This window comes from Haliotis asinina, chromosome 6 (assembly GCF_037392515.1).
Source record: "Haliotis asinina isolate JCU_RB_2024 chromosome 6, JCU_Hal_asi_v2, whole genome shotgun sequence".
NCBI classification, from domain to species: domain Eukaryota; kingdom Metazoa; phylum Mollusca; class Gastropoda; order Lepetellida; family Haliotidae; genus Haliotis; species Haliotis asinina.
In genome coordinates, this window is record NC_090285.1 from 29,157,766 (window position 1) to 29,179,910 (window position 22,145).

Here is a 22,145-nt window from a genome sequence, read left to right on the forward strand (position 1 = left end):
CAAAGTTACACAAGATGAACCACTTAGTGAAACAAACTGGTATCTTCCTCACTTTCCCATTTTACATCCTGACAGGAGTACCACAAAGGTTTGTATTGTGTTTGATGCATCAGCTAAACACGAAGCCCTCTCTTTAAATGATGCGATACATGCAGGACCTAAGTTGTAAAGGGAGCTGTTTGATGTTCTGATGCACTTCAGAAGGTATCCGGGGGCAATTATTTGTGACATAGCTGAAATGTTCCTTCAGATCAGTATGTCACCAGATGATCGACCTTATCATAGATTCCTGTGGAGGTCAATGGATATAACAAGAACTCCTGAAGTATATGAGTTCTGCAGGGCTGTGTTTGGAATTACATCCTCTCAATTCTTGGCCCAGTTTGTGACACAGGAACATGCACGAGCTCACATGAAAGAATATCCACTAGCTGCAGAAACTGTAATCAAATCGACATATATGGATGATAGCATGACTTCAGTTGAAGAAGTGGAAAAGGGTATAGAACTCTATGCACAGCTGAAGGAACTATGGTCTAGGGCAGGAATGCATGCAAGAAAGTGGATGTCAAATTGCCTTGAGGTTTAGATGGCATACCTGAGAAGGATAGGGTGAATGAGGTTGATCTCAACAGAGGACATTTGCCTTCAGTCAAAACTCTTGGCCTATTGTGGATAGCCACAAGTGATTGTTTTACATTTAGGGTAAACTTTCCCATCACTTATGAAAAGATATCAAAAAGGGTTTTCCTGAGATATGTTGCCAGGCTTTTTGATCCTTTAGGATTTATAGCACCATTCATTGTTACTGACAAAGTGATCCTGCAAGAGATGTGGATGGCAGGACTTGATTGGGATGATGAGGTAGATGGGGTCTTAAGAGATAGGATAGTGCAATGGCTGAGAGACGTGAGTGGTCTAGAATCAGTGACGATTTACCCAAATGGAGACAAATTGAGCACAATGGTAGCATCTAAAAGCAGAGTTGCACCACTGAAAGCTGTCAGCATACCCAGACTAGAGCTTATGGCAGCTATCCTAGGTCTGAGATTGGCATTGAATATCATGAATGCACTTGATGTTGACATTAGGCAGGTTGTCTTCTGGTCAGACAACGTGAGCGTGCTATGCTGGATTAGAAATAACAGCAGAATATTCAAACCTTTCATTGCCAACAGGGTGAGTAAAATTCATGATGTTACAAGTCCGTCACAGTGGAGATATACACCTAGTGAGGAAAATTGCTAGAACAAACCAAATATTAGTTTCGCTTTCAACAAAGTACTGGATAATCTCTGGCAGGGAAGCGATTCGGTCATGGGAGTCGAAATGTGCATGGTGCCATTTAAATAAGACAAGGCCAGTTCAGCTGATTATGGCGCCCTTGCCCAAGATGAGAATGGGAGGTTCACTTTGTGCCTTTACAGAGTGGACTAGATTTCGCTGGACCTTTCCTGACCGTTCAAGGAAGAACAAAACAAAGACAGAAGCGTTACCTCTGTGTGCTTACATGCTTGTCTACTAGAGCTGTACATTTGGAAATGGCCTATGGCTTGGATACAGACTTTTTTCTGAATGCCTTTTATCGAATGGTAAACAGAAGAGGTTCCCTGAGCTGGTAGTATCTGACAACGGTACCAACTTTGTTGGTTCTGTTAAAGAATTGAAAGAACTGTTCTTCCTCATTGATGAGAGTACAGTTAGACATTCACTTGCAAACAAAGGAATAAAATGGTGCTTCAATCCCCCTCATGCATCACATTTCGGAGGGGTGTTTGAAACCATGATAAAGGCTGCAAAGCATGCCATACTTGCTATTCTCAGTGGTGGAGATGTCACAGATGAAGAGCTGATGACAGCTTTCACTGGAGCAGAGGCGCTTATCAACTCTCGCCCCTTAACTTACCAGTCGGCTCATCCTCATGACAGTACCCCTGTCACACCAAATCACTTCTTACACGGACAGTTGGGCGGGGTGTTCGCACCTGACACAGTGGACACAACAGATTTCAACCCACGCAAATGGTGGAGAAGAGTTCAGGAGTTGGTGCGTCACTTTTGGTGCCGGTGGATGAGGGAATGGTTACCAAGTGTCAACACTAGACGAAAGTGGTTCACTCCTCATAGGGATCTTCAAGTTGTAGATGTTGTTTTAGTCATATCTCCTGACGCGCCTCGTGGAAACTGGCAACTTGGCAGAATACTAAAGATCTATCCAGGGGAGGATGGCCATGTTCGTGTTGTTGATGTTAGGGCTAAACAGTTTTGAAAAGACCAGCAACAAACATCTTTCTCAACAAACAGATGCATATTGTAATCTGTGAATAATTCTAACTCCACACCTGTTTTCTTCAGTAAGGCATCCCATGATAGCCCAGGACTTGAATAATACCATGAGGGGTCCAACCCATATTGCTTTGAACACGTTTTCCTGAATATCTTAAACACATGTGCCAGCAACAACACATACGTTTTCAAATATAAATCATGGTAATCATCTAGATTCTTACAGCCTAGTTGTTCCCATACATTTTTCGCATGTTCGTAATGGTCTTGTGATATGGACGCATCTGTCAGCTTGCTATAGAAGCGGTCAATGGGAGGTAACTCTGTCTCATTAAACCTGGACCAGTCATCCACTTATTCATACGGGTAAATACCCTTACGTAGCAGTAAGGCTCAAGTTTTCTCTTCTGTGTATCGATTAGTTATAGCTAAGTCGTCTGGGTTATTTGCCTTGACTAAACTGTCTAGAGATGACAACAGAAACTGAACACTATCTATAAATCTCAACCCATTTAGCCAAAAGGATATATATCTCTCCATATTGTTTGGGATACAGGATATGTTGCCTTCTACTAGCTTGCATAATCAAGTGTGAATCATACCCTCGTAAATTGTGAAACACCACCGCGATATGAATAAGCGTAGGGTTTATTCTCAACTTTAGTTTACACTCATTGTGAGCAACACCTGTGTATTTCCCTGTCACGTGACAGTGGTCTCACACTGAATCACCATTCAGAGGTTTACAGCATACATGATAATGTGCGCTTCTGATATGTGCCATACGATCTGCTTGGATCATATGCATTGGGGTTATGTTGTGTAATTTTCTCTTGATCTCTCCCTCCTCGTGTTGTAAACATTGTAGAAATTTCTCAGCTGCGTCTGGGCCTCTGTAAATAATGGGAGAGTCAGTTTGGCCATCACAACGGACGACCACATACCCAAACCCACACACCTTGTGTTCTTGATTTTTCTGAGTGTGACTTTTATCAGGGGATGGAGCCACCGTATCAATTGGTTTAATGATGGCTTTGAAGTCAGCGTAGATAATGTATGGTACTGGTATCAGATTTTTGTGGTTGATAAACTTCAAGATATTGTTATTTTCAGTCTACCCGCATTGCTGTCTCCCCTACACCTCGACAATCATCCCTGCGTGAATTGAGCAGATCGGCTCTAGAAAACCCGTGAAGGCACCTTTCACAGAAATGTTTCTTCACCTCGTGTTTCGCCTGACTGTACACCAACCAATTGAAATGTTGTATAGTTGTATAATGATGTTATTCACCCTCCTGCACTAGAAATAGATTGTTTGACGACCCTCCTGATTTAATAAAGGACTTATCCTGTGTACTATTAAGGCATTACCCTCATGCCCGTATATATTTACAGCTAAGTCATGGTTCTGTTTTTCTACTTTGGGCCACTGAGAGATAGGGGTTGGTTCATCTATAATATCCCAAATAATACCATCATCTATCGGATAACGGGAAAGTCTGATGGGGTGGTTTTCAGTTGGAAACTTAGCGGCTCTTACTGATACCCTCACACAATCATCACCATGATTTACAACGTTAACTATAGAGTGTTTGGCAGCAAAATATTTCAACTCATGTACATGGTAGCCATGTCATAGGGTTCATACCATATGTGAACCATTTCTCTAATTGGTTGTCACTTTATCGATTGTGCGTGCACTGTGTGACCCAGCTCTCAGCCAGACAGTATCGATCGATTCACATTTAGACATTTGTTTAGTCTAGTGAATAGCCTAGCCCACAGCGCAGTCGGCTGCTCACTGTGGGCTTGTGTGAAGGGAGACGGGTTGTGTCTTTTTGTTTTGGAGTTTTTTTAAAGGGGGTCTAGATCTATGTTACTGATAAATATAAGGCTTATATAAGATATGGCCCAAAACCATCATTAATAATACTACTACCTTTATTGGAGTTAAAAAAACAACTCCAAACATCAATATTTCTCTCTCTTTTGCTACTTTTTTCATTTGAAAAAACATAGTAAAATATTATTTGAAATACTAGTTTTGTCTCATTTTTTTCAAAAATGCAGCTGGTTGGCTATGTGATGTTGATATCAAGGAAACGGTTCAATAATAATCGTTTATGAAGTCTTTGTTCTTGGCAAGGAAGTTTTGAATGATTTGCTGCCTCCCTTGTTCTTTCATTCTTGTCTTCGTTAGAGTCAGCAGAGGTTTTCTGAGTCCTGGTTCAAACAGGGAGACTCTAACAGGGGGAGTAGTCACTCCTCAAAAAGCTGGTTAGCATATGTCCAATGTAGTCAATATGGTGGCAGCTTGGTTTTTAAGATTGAGCCCAGTTTATTTTCGAAAGCTGATTACATTCGCTGAGTGCTGTGATAACTGAAAATCTACATGTGGAAGATAGCTTATCTATTCTATCACTTCAGTTTTAGTCCAATAATTGGTGCTGATCTCAGTATTGGTGCAGTGGATTTGCTTTAAAGTGTTAAGTCAGCATGTTATAACTCACTGGCTTCAATTCTCAGTACACAGCAAAAAAGACTAAATTCTATTGCTAAAAACTTCTTTCACACATTCGTTTAATTTTCAGCAGGGTAATATATCTTTAGTTGAAACATGTTTGCAAGTAACAGTGATAGTTTTACAACTTGAAAACATCTCGCCAACCTTATCTGATCTGCCACTGAAAAAATACAGTACCTTGTTTGAATGTTTCCAGTTATTGCTCTAAAATGTCTTTCACATACACCTTTCATATTTATGAGGGGAATGTACCAACAGGGGAAAGGTGTTTGCAAGTAATTGTGATAGTTTCACATTTTTTAAAAATTGTAATGGTGTTTTTGAGGTGTGTGAAAAACATGACACATCACCGATGTTATCTGATCTGCCACTGAAATACTACAGTGCATTGTTTGTGTCTACTTATAGTTCTAAAACATTCTTTCACATACACCTTTAACTTTTATGTGGGGAATAAACCATCAGGTGGAAGGCATTTGCAAGTAATAGTGATAGTTTTTACAATCTTAAGAAAAAAAGTTCAGGGTGTATTTGATGTGTGTGAAAAATATGACATATCATCTATCTGATCTGATCCACCATTAATGCTTGTGATGCTTGAGACTTATAGTTCTAAAACAGCATTCTTCCTTGTTGATCTTAGTATTTGATAAAACTGGAAAGATGTTAACAAAGTTTTGTGATAGTTTAAAACTTTCAGTTTTTGAGGGTTGTGTGACAGTGTCAGTTAACTCATTAAGGCTGAGAGACGCATATGTGGGGCAAATTAATTAGCTTCTCACAGCGAGAGCCGCTTATTGGGGGTTACAAAAAGCACCTCTTATTCAGCGGGAGCCGCATATTGGGGTTCTAAATTTTAAATTCGTATTGTACCTATTATTTCATTCAATTTAGCAGTAATGATCAAAGATTAGCTTTTCTTACGAGAGAGGTTACTTTCTGTGCTAATCAGAAGAACTATTAATGTGTTTTGATAACAATTGCTTGCAATGTCGGGGGCTTATACAGGCAAATGAACACGTCTGCAAGAAAGGGGATTATGAGATGTTGTTACAGGAGGTAAGTGTTTGTTACTCGTCATTGGGAGTGAACACTAAGATACTATGTTTGCACATTGATTGAATTAACGGTGACAAGGTTACAAAACCTTCTAAATTAATATATTCATTCATTCATTTTGAGGAGTCCATTGTCAATCTTCTGAAATTCGTTTGCTTTCAAAACAAATATAAGTATGCCCATCTTCATAAATATTTGGGGAAATTCAACTGCAAGTGTATACATCACAATAAGTCAGTATCGTGTAACTTATTTTAATTCTATAATACATGTACTTGAATTGTGATATTTATTCATAACAATGTGCAGATTATCTTGAAATGTTCACCAAGCCATTATGTTTGATGTACAAGTAGTGTGCGCAAAATGCATATGCAAATAAAAACTATCCCTACTCAGTGGTTGGATTGGGTTATCTGGGGTAAAAACAATTGGATTGTAGAGATTTGAGCGCTTTAAAGAAAAATAAACTCGTCAAAGTGCTTCTTAGTCCTACGTGTACATTTCAGGCATCCTTACGATTGTGTATGTTCATGATACACAAACTTTTTCATGATAGCTAGAGTTGATAAAACCGAAATCCAGCATATCGATTGGTCAACGATCAAACAAATAGTCAATCTGTATCCAAGCTGTCTAGTGCTCTTCAGAAATTTAGCCCACGCCCCATCACTTGTCATTTCCTCTGTGACAGGTATCTCATGATACGATTGGTCATAGAAAAGAAATCAGCCACTATATTGAACAGTTGAGATACAAAGCGTCCTATTCGGCAACTTTGATGACGCCCATCCAGTGACCCTTTGTCTTATGTATGTGCAAGGAATAGCATTATATGATATGCATACATGCATGTTCGTGCGATAACGTATATTTTCTGTGTTAAATCTAGATGAACCAAAGTGACAAACTGTGAATCTGTTCCATGTAAGTCACACATTAGCTTATAAGTACTTACCTTAAAATATTCAGTATATACTAGCAACGCATCAGGGAAAATGCTTCTGTCATAGAAGATTATTAGGCATGTGCGTAAATGCTTCTTTACTGCCATTGACATAGATGTTTTGAACAATTTAACCTCACACAATGATATGAGAGGGACAATTTGTTTAAGTGTGTCTTACATACAAAGAATACAAACATGTGTTAAGAAAATACACATGCACCAAGATTATTAGGCACGAGCGTAAATTTTTCTTTACTGTCAATCACATAGATATTTTGAACAATTTAACCTCACACAATGATATGAGAGGGACTATTTGTTTAAGTGTGTCTTACATACAAAGACTACAAACATGTGCTAAGAAAATACACACGCCACCAAAAGTCTACAAGAGAAAGTGTAATAAAATTACGTAAAACGTTACATATATGAGATGTATTCACTCCTGCTTTCTTTCAACATATACCTTTACAACGCAATTAAACAATTAAACAATCAGGACTTGCTCGTATGACAAGACAGTTTCCTGTAATCTACGAAACCAGCCACGGATATCAGGCGTGATTAGCCCTAATTAGTCTCGCCACAGCCGGCCAGGCAATCAGCACGGGGTTCCAGGTGTTGAGCAGTGAAGTAGCTCTCGGGCTTAATGAGTTAACATTCTGTTAATGCCCATGCTAATTAGTACAAATGGTAAAGAAAACCAGGCGAGTGACCTATCTCTGTTGTGGAATATCCCTGGTTCAAATTCCCAGTTTCATTCTGTTATACTCTTCAAGTTCCAGTAACACCAAACAAAACTCTTCCGCAGACATTATACAGTCCGTGAGCACTTTGGATATGTGATCAACGATCATGTTCAGCTTGGACTCAGCCAGAACACAGAAGCTGTTGTGTTTTAATGCCTTCCGTGTAATGAATTTAAGAGTTGTTCCCACCAACCCTGATACCTCGTTAATTATATCTAACCTGAGGACGAGGGGTGCAGCAGCGATGGTTGATAATAAACTGAACCCAGCAACCCTTGCATTGTCTATACCAATAATGGCATTCATTGCCTTATGGCATTATTTATGCCATACCAGTCGCATGTTGAATTCTTGTTCCACCCCTTTAGATCTCACTTATTTGTCAAAGATGAAAACTGTCCATGGTTTTGAGTGTTTGAGCGACTTCGTCCTTGACTGGATACAATCCCATCTTGACAAAAAAATATAAGTTTAGGAAATAATTGATTGGTTATCCATCAATCTTTGATTCATGACTTCGAGGCTGAAAATGTTGACATCTTCATACAGTTGAGACATGAATGAATGACTTTGTTTGAATAACATGAAGCCATCAAGGCTTGCTAAGTAGGGCATGTCCAGACATGAAACTGATACATATTGTGATATCCTGATCGAAAACTGGGGTTTTCTTATAGGAAACTGGGAAAACTTCAAAACACATAATAATCATTAACTTGATTATACATAGTTTTTGTTAAGTGAAAACAAGCTGTGTCACTACAGTGACACAATCCCATACCACATATTATCAAATTAAGCATAAAAAGTAGTGAAAATGAAGGTAGTAGTTTAAGAGGAAGTTAAATGCGCCTTCCCAAGGGGAGGATGAATAAGAAAATCCAGTAACCAGTTCTTGAGATATCTCACTAACAAGCTCAACAGCCTGAAATCGTCAAAGTGTCCGTGTGACCTTGAACATTAAGTGAAGGTCATGAAAATCTACTGCGCCCTGCACCTTCCCTAGATGAAGCTTGGTTTCGAATGTGAAGAAAATACAGAGAACGGTTCTTGAGGTATCTCCCTGACAAGCTTAACATGCAGCTTAACATGCTGAAATCTTCAAAGTCTCGCCATGACCTTGAAAATTATGTGAAAGTCACCAAAATTGACTGGACCCTGTGCCTTCCCTATAATACGTTTTCAGCTGAATATGAAGAAAATCCAGTGAATGGTTCTTGAGATATCTTGCTGACAAGGGTGACCTTGAAATGAAGGTAAAGGTCACCAAACATGACTGAGACCTGTCTTTTACTATAATGAACCTATGTACCAAATATGATAATAATCTAGTGAATGGTTTTCAAGATATTCCAATTCCTATGTACATATGTACAGATGGCCAAATACATATTGCAATATATGCTTGTGAATCACAATATGAAAATTCTCTGCAATTGCCACCCCTATTGCTAAAGGTCTCAATCACAGTTGTAGGATGACACAGCAATGTTCGTGCTGGTCTGTCTCAGCCTATGGACAGTCCATTTTAAAGTAATCGTGATGCAGAAGTGTTTACGAGATAGACTTCTATGACAAGTGTGGTGTGTAATTTGATGCCATAATTTAAACAATAAAATACTGTTGGTAATCAGGTATGTCATGCATGACAAAAATTGCAAAATCATTGACTGCAGCTAAGAGCTAACATGTTGCCTTGAAATACTTGTATGGTATTTTCTCTTAATGGACTAAAAGACGTGAGAAGGATCCCTTCGTGTTTTCTATGGCCACAATGACTCACTGCAGGTGCAGGCATTCAGGTTCACCAGCACGTAACTTGAGCAAATTTGGTTTGATCCCTTTCATGATTTTGACAACAGTGTTGGCAGCCAACATTTTGCTGAGGTAGATTTAGATGAGCAGCATGGAGATGGCAAAGACCAATCTGATGTCATTGGTGAAATGAGAGAGTGTACTGTGGGCTTCAAGCAACGAGTGTGGTCTCAACATCATCCAGATCAAACAGCTTGATGCTGAACAATGTGGATATCGGCCATTTGTCCTTGTCATTGCAAACCATGTTGCTGACCACTCCTCTGGTGTTGATGACCGCTCCTCAGCTGAACAGACTGCAGAGGACACAGAACAGGGCTGTCCGTATTATAACTAGGACCATTCTCTCCCCAGCTCTAAAGTCACTGCACTGGCTCAGGATCCGTGAAAGGATCGACTTTATGATTCTTTCTTTTGTAATAGGCGCTCTCCTGGAAGCATCCAGTGACAGCTGAATTACTGTTTTAACTGAGAGGGGAAGATGATGACAAACTGCATTGTGTAATTTTGTTTGATTGTATACATTTGGTTGTGAGTCCCCATCATATGTAATTCAGTGTCCGGTTCTTTTATTGGACTATAAACACATGGAAAACAACACCAAAATCTTGACAGAAGAAGAGTTTATTGAAACAAAAGAAAAACGTCTCAAAATATCATTCATACTCAGACACACCCACCCTAATTTATTAACTTCTGTGTTCATCCTCCCGACCAAACCCCTTGTAATTCCTAATCCTAAACTACCCGTTTTTAATTCCTAACTCCGATCCTATTTAGTCCCCTTCCAAACCTAACAAGAAGACGCTGTACATATCCCCCAACCTACTCTCTACATATGATCTTAACCAAGAAAAAGAGGGAGTCTTGATGACAAGACCTCGGGACCTAGAGTGGTACCTGCTTGGATGACCGCAACAAGACACCTGACACTGAAAGTCAGGTCACTTATATAGTCGTGTGGGGAATCAACCTCTGACCCTGAAACGATGGAAAACATCATGAAATGCAGCCAAGGCAGTCAGCAAGTCACGTGTCACATATCTGACCACCAATATGGCCACACAAGCCCTCGTTGCGTGGTGCATGTCAGACACTCCATAGTTCCAAACAACTCAGCCGCAAGAGGCCCCCAACATAAGTGAAACAATGGATACAAGACTAACAGGTACAGATAAATCTATTACATTAATTTCCGGAGCTATTACCCCAAATTACTCTGCTGTTAACAGTTACATTATACACGCCCTGTCACACTTTAGTCTACAAGTCTTTTCAAAATGTTGCCCCTGTCTACCTTCAGGAGATGTTTGTCCACTACAAGCCCTCTAGAAATCTCCAATCAGCTGACAAACTGTACCAAAATATAAACTGAAATCTTTTGGGGCTCGATCCTTCTGAGATGCACTGGAATTCTCTCCCATTTAACCGCAAGAGTGCATCTACGCTATCTGTGTTTAAATCTGGACTAAAATCGTATCTCTTCCAATGTTGCCACTAACTGTACCTACAGTTGTCCATCCTGTGCATATGCATATATGTGATACACGCTCTGAGCATGTCCCTCAGTGATGTGGAACTAGTGCTCTATAAATACCCTTATTCTTACGTTTTACAGATTAAGATAGATATGCAGCAGAGATGGTTCGGGTGATCCTGGCACAGTCAGGCTGGTAAGGCTCATCATCAGCTCAGGGCCCTCGCCCCCTCTACATGCAATGAATGGGACTTCTCCCAGGAAACACTGCCTAGTCAAACCCAACAAGAACTTTCCGGAGAATATGTAGGCTCCCCAACACTGCAGCCTTCTGCATTACCCAGATTGTCAGAAGGGCTGTGCTCCCAATTGAGAACCCGGGCACTTTCCTGATCTGCGCCAAGAGATCAGGAGGTACCAAACCAATGGCACCGAGAACAATGGGGAGCCTGACGACAATGTACTTGGGATGCAAGCCAGACATTCCAAAGGCGAGGTCCGCATATTTATCATGCTCTTCCTGAATCTTGCCTATCACATTGCTGTCAAAAGGGACAGAAAATTCTATGATATAAATAATTTCACTGGCTTTATCAAAAAGGACAAGATCAGGTTTGTTGGCTTGAATTGGTCTCAGACTGTAAATTGGCCTATTCCAGAGAAGTTTGAAAGAATCATTTTCCAGGACACCCTGGACATGTTCAGGGTCATACCATGGATGGACCTCGGGGTCAAAGCCACGGAGATGATAATAAAAACCGCGAGCCATGCCATCATGTCTTTCAAGGTATGCTATTTGCGCCAAGGAAGGGCATCCACTGACAAGGTGTTGGACAGTCTCTGTGAATTCATTGCCCTTATCATTATTATTTTTTGTTACTTTTAAGTATTGGCTTTTTTTCAGTATTGGCTTTCTGTCACATCTGGGAAAGCCATCGATGCTTGGTTCAACAACCTTATGCAGTTCTGGCAGAATCAATCCAATTTCGCCATAACGGGGTGCAGTGTGACGTTGAATGACACTGCGTTGCAATGAACTGAGTCAATGTTTTCGTTTCATGTGTACTACCAGAGCAGACGTGAATGAAGTCAGCGTGCTGCTTCTGCAGGACAAGGTATGAAATGTAGTATACAGTCCATACAATCGCCGCTGGTATGGACACATTTGCCGGGAATTCGAAATCAATCCGAAATAGAATAGCTTCAGAAAAACAGGTTGGGCATTCCCTACAGTGGAGTCAGTGATGGTTTACTGAGAAGAGGTTTACAACATCAGGACTTTGCTCTGTCGAGTAATGAAGGGCAAGATGATCGTATGATCTTTAAAGATGGTGTTGTTTTCACTGTTCAACAGGTGGCACAGTGTGCTATCAAAGACAACTGGAAATTGTTGACACATCAAGAGGGTTACCCATTCACACCTGAGTGGACTGGGACACAGTACTTTGTTCAAGTTTACTGATATTGCTGTATCTGCAACTAAGTGTGTGCAGGCATACATGTGGCCACCATCTGGTCATATACCAATGGATTCGTGGGTTCTGATGTGTACTAAATTTTACCTCTGTAAGGGCTGTGTCATAGGGGATGATTTGTAATTGCTCTCAAACAAATCCTCTCAGTAGTCCATCTTTCAAGCAGTACAAGGTTGGTTTGCTGTCTTTATTGTCCACCAGGTCACTATTGTACATTTTCATGGGCCATTTTGGATCAGTTGAGTGCTTCCAAGTGTCGCCCTCCTATTCACAAAGCTGGTAAAAGTAACACTGACACGGTCTGTTAAATTTTTTTCTGTTTTATTGCAACATGCTGCTGCTGACTTCATTTTGATGGCAGCAACCACTTGTGGCAAGCGTTCCTGCCATTCCATGTTTCTGTTTTTGAGATCCAATAAATCCTGTGAGTATTGGTGTGAGAATATGCATTCACTCAAGTGCTGTTGAATCTCTTAATGGTGGCTTGACTGTGGTGAACTCCTGCTATACCTCGTATCGCCTGAACCTTGTGTTTGGCCAGCAGCAGAGACACAGATCCCATAAATCTCGTCCAGGGTCGACTTGCAATACACCAGGCCAGGCCAAGTGACTGTACTGTCTGTACTGTATACATAGTCTTTTCAAAATGTTGCCCCTGTCTACCTTCGTGAGATGTTTGTCCACTGCAAGCCCTCTAGAAATCTCCAATCAGCTGACAAACTGTACCAAAATATAAACTGAAATCTTTTGGGGCTCGATCCTTCTGAGATGCAGCTGGAATTCTCTCCCATTTAACCGCAAGAGTGCATCTACGCTATCTGTGTTTAAATCTGGACTGAAACTGTATCTCTTCCAATGTTACCACTAACTGTACCTACTGTTGTCCATCCTGAGCATGTCCCTCAGTGATGTGGAACTAGTGTTCTATAAATACCCTTATTATTATGTTTTACAGATTAAGACAGATTTTTTCCTGCCATTCCATGTTTCTGTTTTTGAGATCCATTAAATCCTGTGAGTATTGGTGTGAGAATATGCATTCACTCAAGTGCTGTTGAATCTCTTAACTGACTTAACGGCTTGACTGCGATGAACTCCTGCTATAAATCATATCAGCTGGACTTTGTGTTTGGCCTACAGAGACACAGATCCCATAAGTCTTGTCCAGGGTCGACTTGCAATACACCAGGCCAGGCCAGGCCATGTGACTGTATTGTCTGTACTGTAAGGCTTTGGCAACTTCATTCGAATCTTTGGTCATCAATGGTCCCACTTCCTTCTAGCGAGTGACGACATTAAATACTGTCATGTATACTTGTGGGTTTTGCACCTCAACACTTCATGAAATCGAAACAGGAGGTCAGCTTGGTGGACGTGATTCAGCATTGAAATGTCAAATTTTCTTCTTGGGATGTATCGAGGCACCAGCAGGTATACTTGCCAGATGGCTTGTTTTCTGAACCAAGCCTTGGCTTTCTCTTCTGAGACTCAAGCGACTTGGGTGAATTTTGGTATTTGAACATTATAGTTCAGAGGTTCATAGTTTTCATGGGCTAGTGGGCTACTATCAGCATTTTGTCCAGAACTTCTCAGAAATAGCTTTGTATTTGACAAAATGAACTAGGAGAGGGTTTCCTTCCAAAGGGATAGTGACTGAACAAGCTTTTCTGAGGTTGAAAGAGTGTTTGGGGACCTCCCCCATTCTATCTTTTCCTGGAGATTCTGGTATGTGGAGATTCAGAGTCCTTTGGATGTGATGGTGTGTAATCTACAAAGTTCTGAGTTCTTGATATGTCCAGTGGAATATGTTAATTGGTTGCCACAGTCTATGCAGGATAACACTGAATTTGCAAATCAGCATTTGCAAGAAGCAGCTCAATCCCCAAAAAGGTAACTATGATATCAAATTAATAATATGAGACTTTGAGGTTGGGAATTGGGTGTGGCCATGGTACCCACCAAGTGCATGGATGAAGTTGAAAAGGTTGGACAGGTCCCTATCTGGTCATCAGTAAACTGACATCTTGTAGTATAGGATACAGAGAAGTGGAGGGTCAAGAGTTGTTCATTTTCATGTGGATCAACTCAAACCTTATGCGGGTGAAAGGTCACCAGAAAATTGGCTTGAGTTAGCAGATCAGTCTGCTCCAGTGGACATGGATGAAATATATAGGGAAGCAGTGTTGAGAGAGGATAGTGACTCAGGGGATGAAGATACTCAGTTGTGTGTTTCCAAAGCTAGATGTGGATGAGTTATTCATCAATACAATTGTATTCTCTGTAGGTTGCTTGGAGCAGGGTTTAGGGAAAACAAAATACCACCTAAGACTCACTTGTAAATACTTCAGTTGTTATAATTTTCAGTTTTATCAGGACATAAGCATCCAAATTTTTTTCATTCTAAACAAAGTACATAAGTACCAGCTCTTTTGGGTTAAGTTAACTGGCTGTGACACCAGCTTGCAACACTGCCTGGCTCATGGGAGCAAGCTTCACCAGTGACAAATTCCTATTTTTTTTTGGTTCCAACAGTCATTGCTCATTCTGCCTTCAGCAATGTTGCTGTTGCCATTGCATGACATGTTCCACCTAGTGACATGCTAATGGAGAAACGTGCAATCCACCATTTCTGTGACCCCGGGGACATTCTTCCTCCACGTGTTGCCAGGGAGACATGTGTGGGGCCTATGCCAGAACATGTGGCAGCCAAGGTACGGATCGATGTCTACCGCACCAACGAAGCGAGCAGCCAAACGAAGGCACTGTGTTGCCAGGATCTTGGTCTCAACTATGTGATGATCGTTGAGTACCTAACGACCAAGTACATGCTGTGGCTGGACACACAAACCACGGACGATGATCAACTTCACGGGAGTGGATGCTGCATCAACAACATCTACAAAATGATCACCATCCAAATCAATAAAAAAGCTCAAACCACCAGTAACTTAAATTTATATTTGTGAGTGATTTTGGTAGACCATGGAACATGCGTGCAAGCCCTTAATTGATTTACCTCATGATTCGTGAGATCATCATTTGCAGATGGGATGATGCAAAATGCCTTTTGTGCTGGACATGCCGGAAGAATACAATCAGGAGGCATTCAACCACATTGTCATTCTCCAGTGGATCCAGGAATGCATCTGCAAAACTGACCGACTTATTACAACAAAATGAACAAGGAGAGTCGACCTTGTTCATCCTGGACGACTGTAATGCCAACAAGGAAATGGTTAAAAAGCGAGACATGCTGTCGTACTTGGCCTTCTCAGGCCGGAGCATGAAACACAGCATTTGGGTGCTGACACCAAAATATAACTCAGTGAAAGGACAGGAATTCATTTGAGGAGTGCATGTGAGAAAATGACGTGATGCTGAGCAAACAAGAATTCAACAACATGAAAAAACAGCTAACCAAAACAAAATACACCAAACTCCTGGTGGAAACAGATGAACCCATAGGGTATATAATCCACTAGCAAACACCAAATTTAAGCATAACTTAAGCAAATTACAGCATGTTCAAAATTTACATTGAGTGTCACTTGACTTTCCTATCACTGTCAGTCCCTCCTGGATTCCGTGGCAAATTCTTAAGAGTTCCACGGCAAATTTTAGCAAATTCTGCACCCCATTTTTCAATATTCTGCAAAACATTCTGTGGTTAAAACATTTAGAAAAAAACAACAAAAACATTATACAGACCTTCATAGTTTAATTCTCGAACACAGATATAAAGTTAAGTCGACTGTACATATCACATCTTGAGTAAGCTTGATGACAAAGCACCAACAGCTTTTTCTGTGTTTGAGAATTAAACTCTCGCTGAAACTTAATTCTCTCTTCTCATTCGTAACTTTAATGCAGATGAACAACTTCCAGTTTCTGGAAATCTGAAATAATTTCCATTTTCAAAATGATCAATTTTGAGAACATAATTGCAGTGTCAAATTCATCTAATTTTATTTGGAACATGCCTAAACTTGCTTTATTAATAAAGTATCTTTAATCGTAATTGTTTTGAAAATGTTGTTGCAATAAATATGTCAGTTTGTTTTATAATGTAACTGATCCTACCTCTGACATTAACTTTAATTTTCGTTTCGCCTTTCAGTCTTTACAATAAGCAAATTTATTAGATTTAAAAATTGTTTGCTATGTTATAAGATGGTGCAATGAACTGCTTGAGCAAATGATGGAGGATAATAATAAGGACCGCAAGCAGGAGAGACTGGTGGTACTGGTGATCAGCAGCAAAGCCAAACAATACTTCGGCGGGGACCTGACACCCTGTAAAATTCACAAAATATCCGCCAAAGAAATACAAGCTGTATGCGAGATATGAGCCTAGATTTGGTGCCAAAATGAAGAAAACCATTGGATCTGCCATGACACAAATCTATGTTGGCATCATGTTATACTTCACATTCTGTCGGAAAGACATGTTCCTTCAGTGTGAAATGCTATTTGCTCTTCTGACCATGGCGATGATCAAGGTGAAGCATTGCCAATTTAAAGCAATAGATTAACAACAATAACATACAAGATGTCATTAATGGAGGAGGAAGAGACTGTTTCAGAACAACTGACAGAGGATCAGCAGCATCAGTCGCAACCTTTGATTGATACTTTAACCAGAAAATAGAATCCCCACAAGTAGCTGCTGGTCTCAAAGGCTGTTTAGCTTAACAGCAAAAAAAAAATAGTTCATGGACCCCATATGCCAGCATGCATCACTATCATCACTGCATTGCTGTACAAATTTAAACTATAGTGGCACCACTGGCACAACACCACAGACACCACCTGCTAAACCACAATTTGAAGTAAACCCTCAAATCATGGTATTTTTTAACCTATATACCACAATGTCGACCCACAATGAAAAAACATTTGTCAACGACACGTATCATGCAACTGTGATCAGCAGACTGGCCACAGGATATGCTCAACTGAGCAAAATGATTACCAAACAACCAGCACCCAAACTCGATTTTAACCTGCAAGACATGGCCATGGTTGTGCTAGACTTGGTACTGGCAATGGCCATCTCAAAGACATGCTGATCAAGTAAGGCATCATTCTGGAAATCATATTGAAATAATGAAAAATTAATAAATACAATCGCGATGATGGTTGGCAAAAACACAAAAACCATGCCTTTCAAAGGTTCAGCAATGTTGACAATGTCATGCAAGAATACCACTTCATCACCGGCAAAATATCTCAGCATTAAACACCTTCTCCAGAACAGAAAGACTGAAAGCTGATCTTTTTCATGCTCAGTTTAGCCACGACTGTATTCATCACCAAACAATTGTGAGTGAGTGAGTGAGTGAGTGAGTGAGTGAGTGAGTGAGTGAGTGAGTGAGTGAGTGAGTGAGTGAGTGAGTGAGTGAGTGAGTGAGTTTAGCTTTACGCTGCACTCAGCAATATTCCAGCTATATGGCCACAGTCTGTAAATAATCAAGTCTGGACCAGACAATCCAGATCAACAACAAGAGCATCGGTCTGCGCAATTGGGAACCGATGACATGTGTCAACCAAGTCAGTGAGTCTGACCACCCGTCCATAAATTTTGGTTGCAAGTCACAACTCACACCAGCAGGCGTTGGTCATCATTAAGCACCACCCCCTATCCTGCTACATATGCATCACCGATTATTGAGGCATACACATGATGTCCATCTGAAAAAGTTTCATAAATTACATGTGCAAAGTGTGCGGCATATGCATGAAATGTCAATATTGTCACGGCAAAGTCCATGGAGCAGACGTGGTCAGAACAAAATCACACCAAAAAAATGATTTGGACAACGTTATCTAACATCATGCCCTTGACAAAGGATGGCTGGAGAGCTCATAAGAAGGCTAAGAGTATCTATGTGTGTAACCAACTCCTGAATGGGGAAGTTGTAAGAGATCATTGTCACATCATCGGTCAATACCAAGGCACAACCCACAAAGCATGTAACTTGAAGCTAACAGTTGATCCCCAAAACATCCGCATCCCCCTGTTGTTTCACAGCATTATGCAACATAGCGAAGATCAGTTGTAAGTTAATGTACATCCTGAATGACATGGAAAAATACACTTCCTTCTCATTAAGTGGCCTGAAATTCAACAATGCTCAGTTTCTCGTCATCATGTGATCATTTGGAGAAACAGTTGTTCAGTCAATATTTAAACCAGCCCTACACTGTGTGATTCGTGGAGGGCAATTCACAACCCTGTACGATGCTTCAGGTCTGTTTGTGACCATGGATGTATCAGTTGATTATAGTCTTGAAACCAGAGAAAACACTCCATACTCAACCTAATCCTTGGCCTACTTGTTTATGGCAAACCCCATCTATGGCCATTTTGCTCAATATTATGGCTACGCTTAAAGGTAAAACCAGTCTGCTTGTGTGCTTTTGTAGAGGAAACAAGCAGTTGGTATTTCAATCCAGGAAAACAGGAAAAATTTTGGGGACTTATTTTTCAAGCTAGTAAGGATGAACCATTTTGTTTATCCTTGAGGAAGGATTATTTTAAACATATAAACCTCATTGGGGACTTCACCCAAAACATACAGTTATACTACTACTTAAGCATTTCCCTACTGCTGATGTACAAGAAGTACTAGAGGTGTTCATGAGTAATAGCAAAAATCAGAGGCCATATGTGTCTAGGCCAGAGGTATAACTCTGGATGGAGGATAATGGATAAACATGAGAGATCTGTTTTAATGGGATTATTTTGGTCGCACAAATGTACTCATGCTGACAAGATGCGGAAACTGTAATGAATAATATCACTTGTGCCAAATTGTTATTGTGTCATGTTTCAATAAAAAAGAATGTACACATCTACAAGGATTGAGATAGAGAACTTTGACAATAGGCCATTTTCAGGATTATTAGCCATTTTCTTCATTTATAATGGGCCACTGCCCTTGTACCAATTGTAAAATTCAAAATTGTAAGTTTAAAGTTTCTTCTAATGTGGAAAATGGCCCATGGCCCCCGTCTTTCCCAGTCCCTGCATCTGAGACAGATCAATATCCCAGTTGGGAAACTATAAATAAAATGTTTGCAAAATAAAACAAGAAAAATACCAAAGAAGACCAGCACTGGTCAGGCACTAATCCACAAGCCTGGACTTGGCCTGAAGATGACTACAACTCACATACTTCATAATAAACTTACAAAAGTTGTAACACTGACATCAATGAACAGGCTCTTAGATATTTAAGACTCCAAAGAATAAAGTTTAATGTCCATGTTTTCACTCATGTGTTGATGAAGAAAAGTAAAGGCTGAGACAGTTTGTTATCCATCGCCTTCCAGTTCGGGCATACATCATACCATATTACCCTCAAAAGAAGCATTAAACTTATAATATAAAACTATGCTTCCTAGATGTCCTTGTATCAAGTAACTGAGCCTGGTGTCATCTCAACCTTGACCAACAAAAGTGCTCCAGAAGCCATTACCTAGAACACAAACTGAATCACCTGCAGCTTGTCTTCACCAACTTCACCTGGTACCCCATGAAGTGACTCACAAGGACACCAAACAACATTCAGATCCTTTCCTGGTCCAATTGAATAAATGTAAAGACAAGAGTCAACCAACCACCATAATGGGCATAATTCCCTGACATCTCATTTCAACCCTCATTTCCTCCATGGAAAGAAGATGTCTGGGATACTGACTACCGATGGCTTCGTGTTGAGCTTAACAACTTTGATCCATCAATTGAATCCATCAGATATAACCAAACTATGCATTATATTGGTCAAAAGTAAGGAAATGGCCTACCATTATATTGAACTTCTATCATATTACTAATGATATGAGCAGAGACGAATTAGAATATTTGTACACACCTCAAATAGAACTCGTGGTGACTTCAGCTTGTGATCCTTAAGAGGCTTTGCAGCTTGCACATGTTGGTCAAAAAGAGGAGTGGCGTATGTATTTACTTGTGGCAGAGGTTTCCAGGAAACAGACCTTGGATGAAAAACAAATTTAAGAAAATCAAAAGTCACAAAGTACAAAGGAAGTAAATCTAATACTCATAAATCTATTCATAAAAACTACTTGAAATTTCTGTTTAGTTTCTGAAACTGATATATTTTTTCACTAACCTTTACTGATTAATATTTTAAATTCTTTACAAATTTGCATATTCAGTAGTTTAAAGGTCACATATACTCTAATAGGGTACAAACGCAAAATCACTTGCTGACGTCATTATATATGAAACCCCGTCATTAAAAATGCTCCTTTCGATCTTTAATTACCTTAAATCGAGCTTTTTGTCAACAGTGCAAAATTCTCAACCGCAAACGAAATTTCAATCAATCAGAGCGGCGCGTGTCCGTGACGTAATAGTGGGCATAGAAAAGAGGGTCTGTGCAGTATTCATCTACATTTCAGGGGTTGAACTATTTCGTTTACAGGTTTGTACAAACCTGAAATCGTGAAAGCCGTTGAGAAAAATGAAAGCTATATGTTCTCACAATCTACTCTCATTTAGTTTCGTCTCCTGTTTTGCCTAGTTTTCTAGTTACAACCCTTGTTTTCATAGACAATTCTGTTAAAATCACTTGATGTCGCTAGCTTGTAATCCGTGTTAGGTGATATAAACCTACATGTTATTTGTCATCATTCACTTGATGCTCAGTTAATGAATTTATAACAGGTATAATTAGTGGTAACACCACTTAGATTACCCGACAAAGGTCCCCATTTGGCATTTCTTTTGTCTGGATCGATCAAAGGATTAGCCGATAACACGCTGCTTGATTAATTAGTTTTATGGGGATTTCAATGGGGGATCTGTCAAAAGGTAGAGTTTATGTATGTACATTTACTAATCTATACTGAATACACTCTGTCGTGTCTGTGTCTATGTAAAACAATACCCTCCTTTCAAAGGATTAACCGCCAATACATTGATTGATTGCTCATTATTAGCTAACTAAATAACTTTTTAAAAAGAATGACGCACATTATGCAATTAGTTGCCAGGTGTGCTATCAATGAAACTATACAGCAATGTGAAAAGCCTGAAACGATACATCACATTTTCGTATATTAGACTGTTAAAAGACACATCACTTGGAAAATCTGCAGATGAATTATATATCACGTGTTTTTGTGGATTTTGATGGATACATTCCTCGAAGAAGGTAATAGCCTGACATTGCTCCTATAACTTTAATTTTATTATTTGCATTTTTGTTTTTATACGTTGTCGTAGCTTTCAACAGAACCATTGTTTTCGTCATTAAGTGTAATGATGCAGACGACATACACTAGGGCGTGGGTGCGAATTATGATTCATATAGGAAAACTATGAAATGTCTACATATTACATTCCTGTTATACATTCGCAGATAGCTTCTTTTTATTAAGTTTCAAAATGCATACAAGTATGATTATAAAGTAATTAGGATTATGAGACAAAGTATAAAGACGTATATTGACTCTACATACTGGTGAGTGAACGTTACAAACCAAGTAAATTTAGCAAGTGAAAAAATTCATTGCACAGTATTTTCACTTCGACCCCGACCTCGTTTAGGTTATGTTACAGGCTGTTTCATGCAAACTCCTTGTTCTAACTTGATGAGAACAAAACATACATAATCTCATTAATTCAAATGGATTTGACTTCACGATTTTCAAGAATGGCGGCGCCCGGTCTTGGGATGAATGCTATTTAAGTTTGTTTTCACCGACTTACAAAAGGACAATCACTTTCTACTGGTAGTAAAATATGTATTTTATTGATGGACATTAGGATTTTACATGA

At 39.8% G+C, this 22,145-nt stretch overlaps 1 protein-coding gene across 2 annotated transcripts in view; it reads right to left on the reverse strand.

Moving 5' to 3' along the window:
* The window catches only part of LOC137288066 (EF-hand calcium-binding domain-containing protein 6-like), a 244,859-nt gene that overhangs the window by 153,142 nt on the left and 69,572 nt on the right, over positions 1 to 22,145 (reverse strand). For both annotated transcript variants that reach the window (XM_067820444.1, XM_067820445.1), the window contains one exon: positions 20,212 to 20,335. In XM_067820444.1, the coding sequence (XP_067676545.1) occupies positions 20,212 to 20,335 (124 nt within the window). The remainder of the gene's footprint in view (positions 1 to 20,211; positions 20,336 to 22,145) is intronic.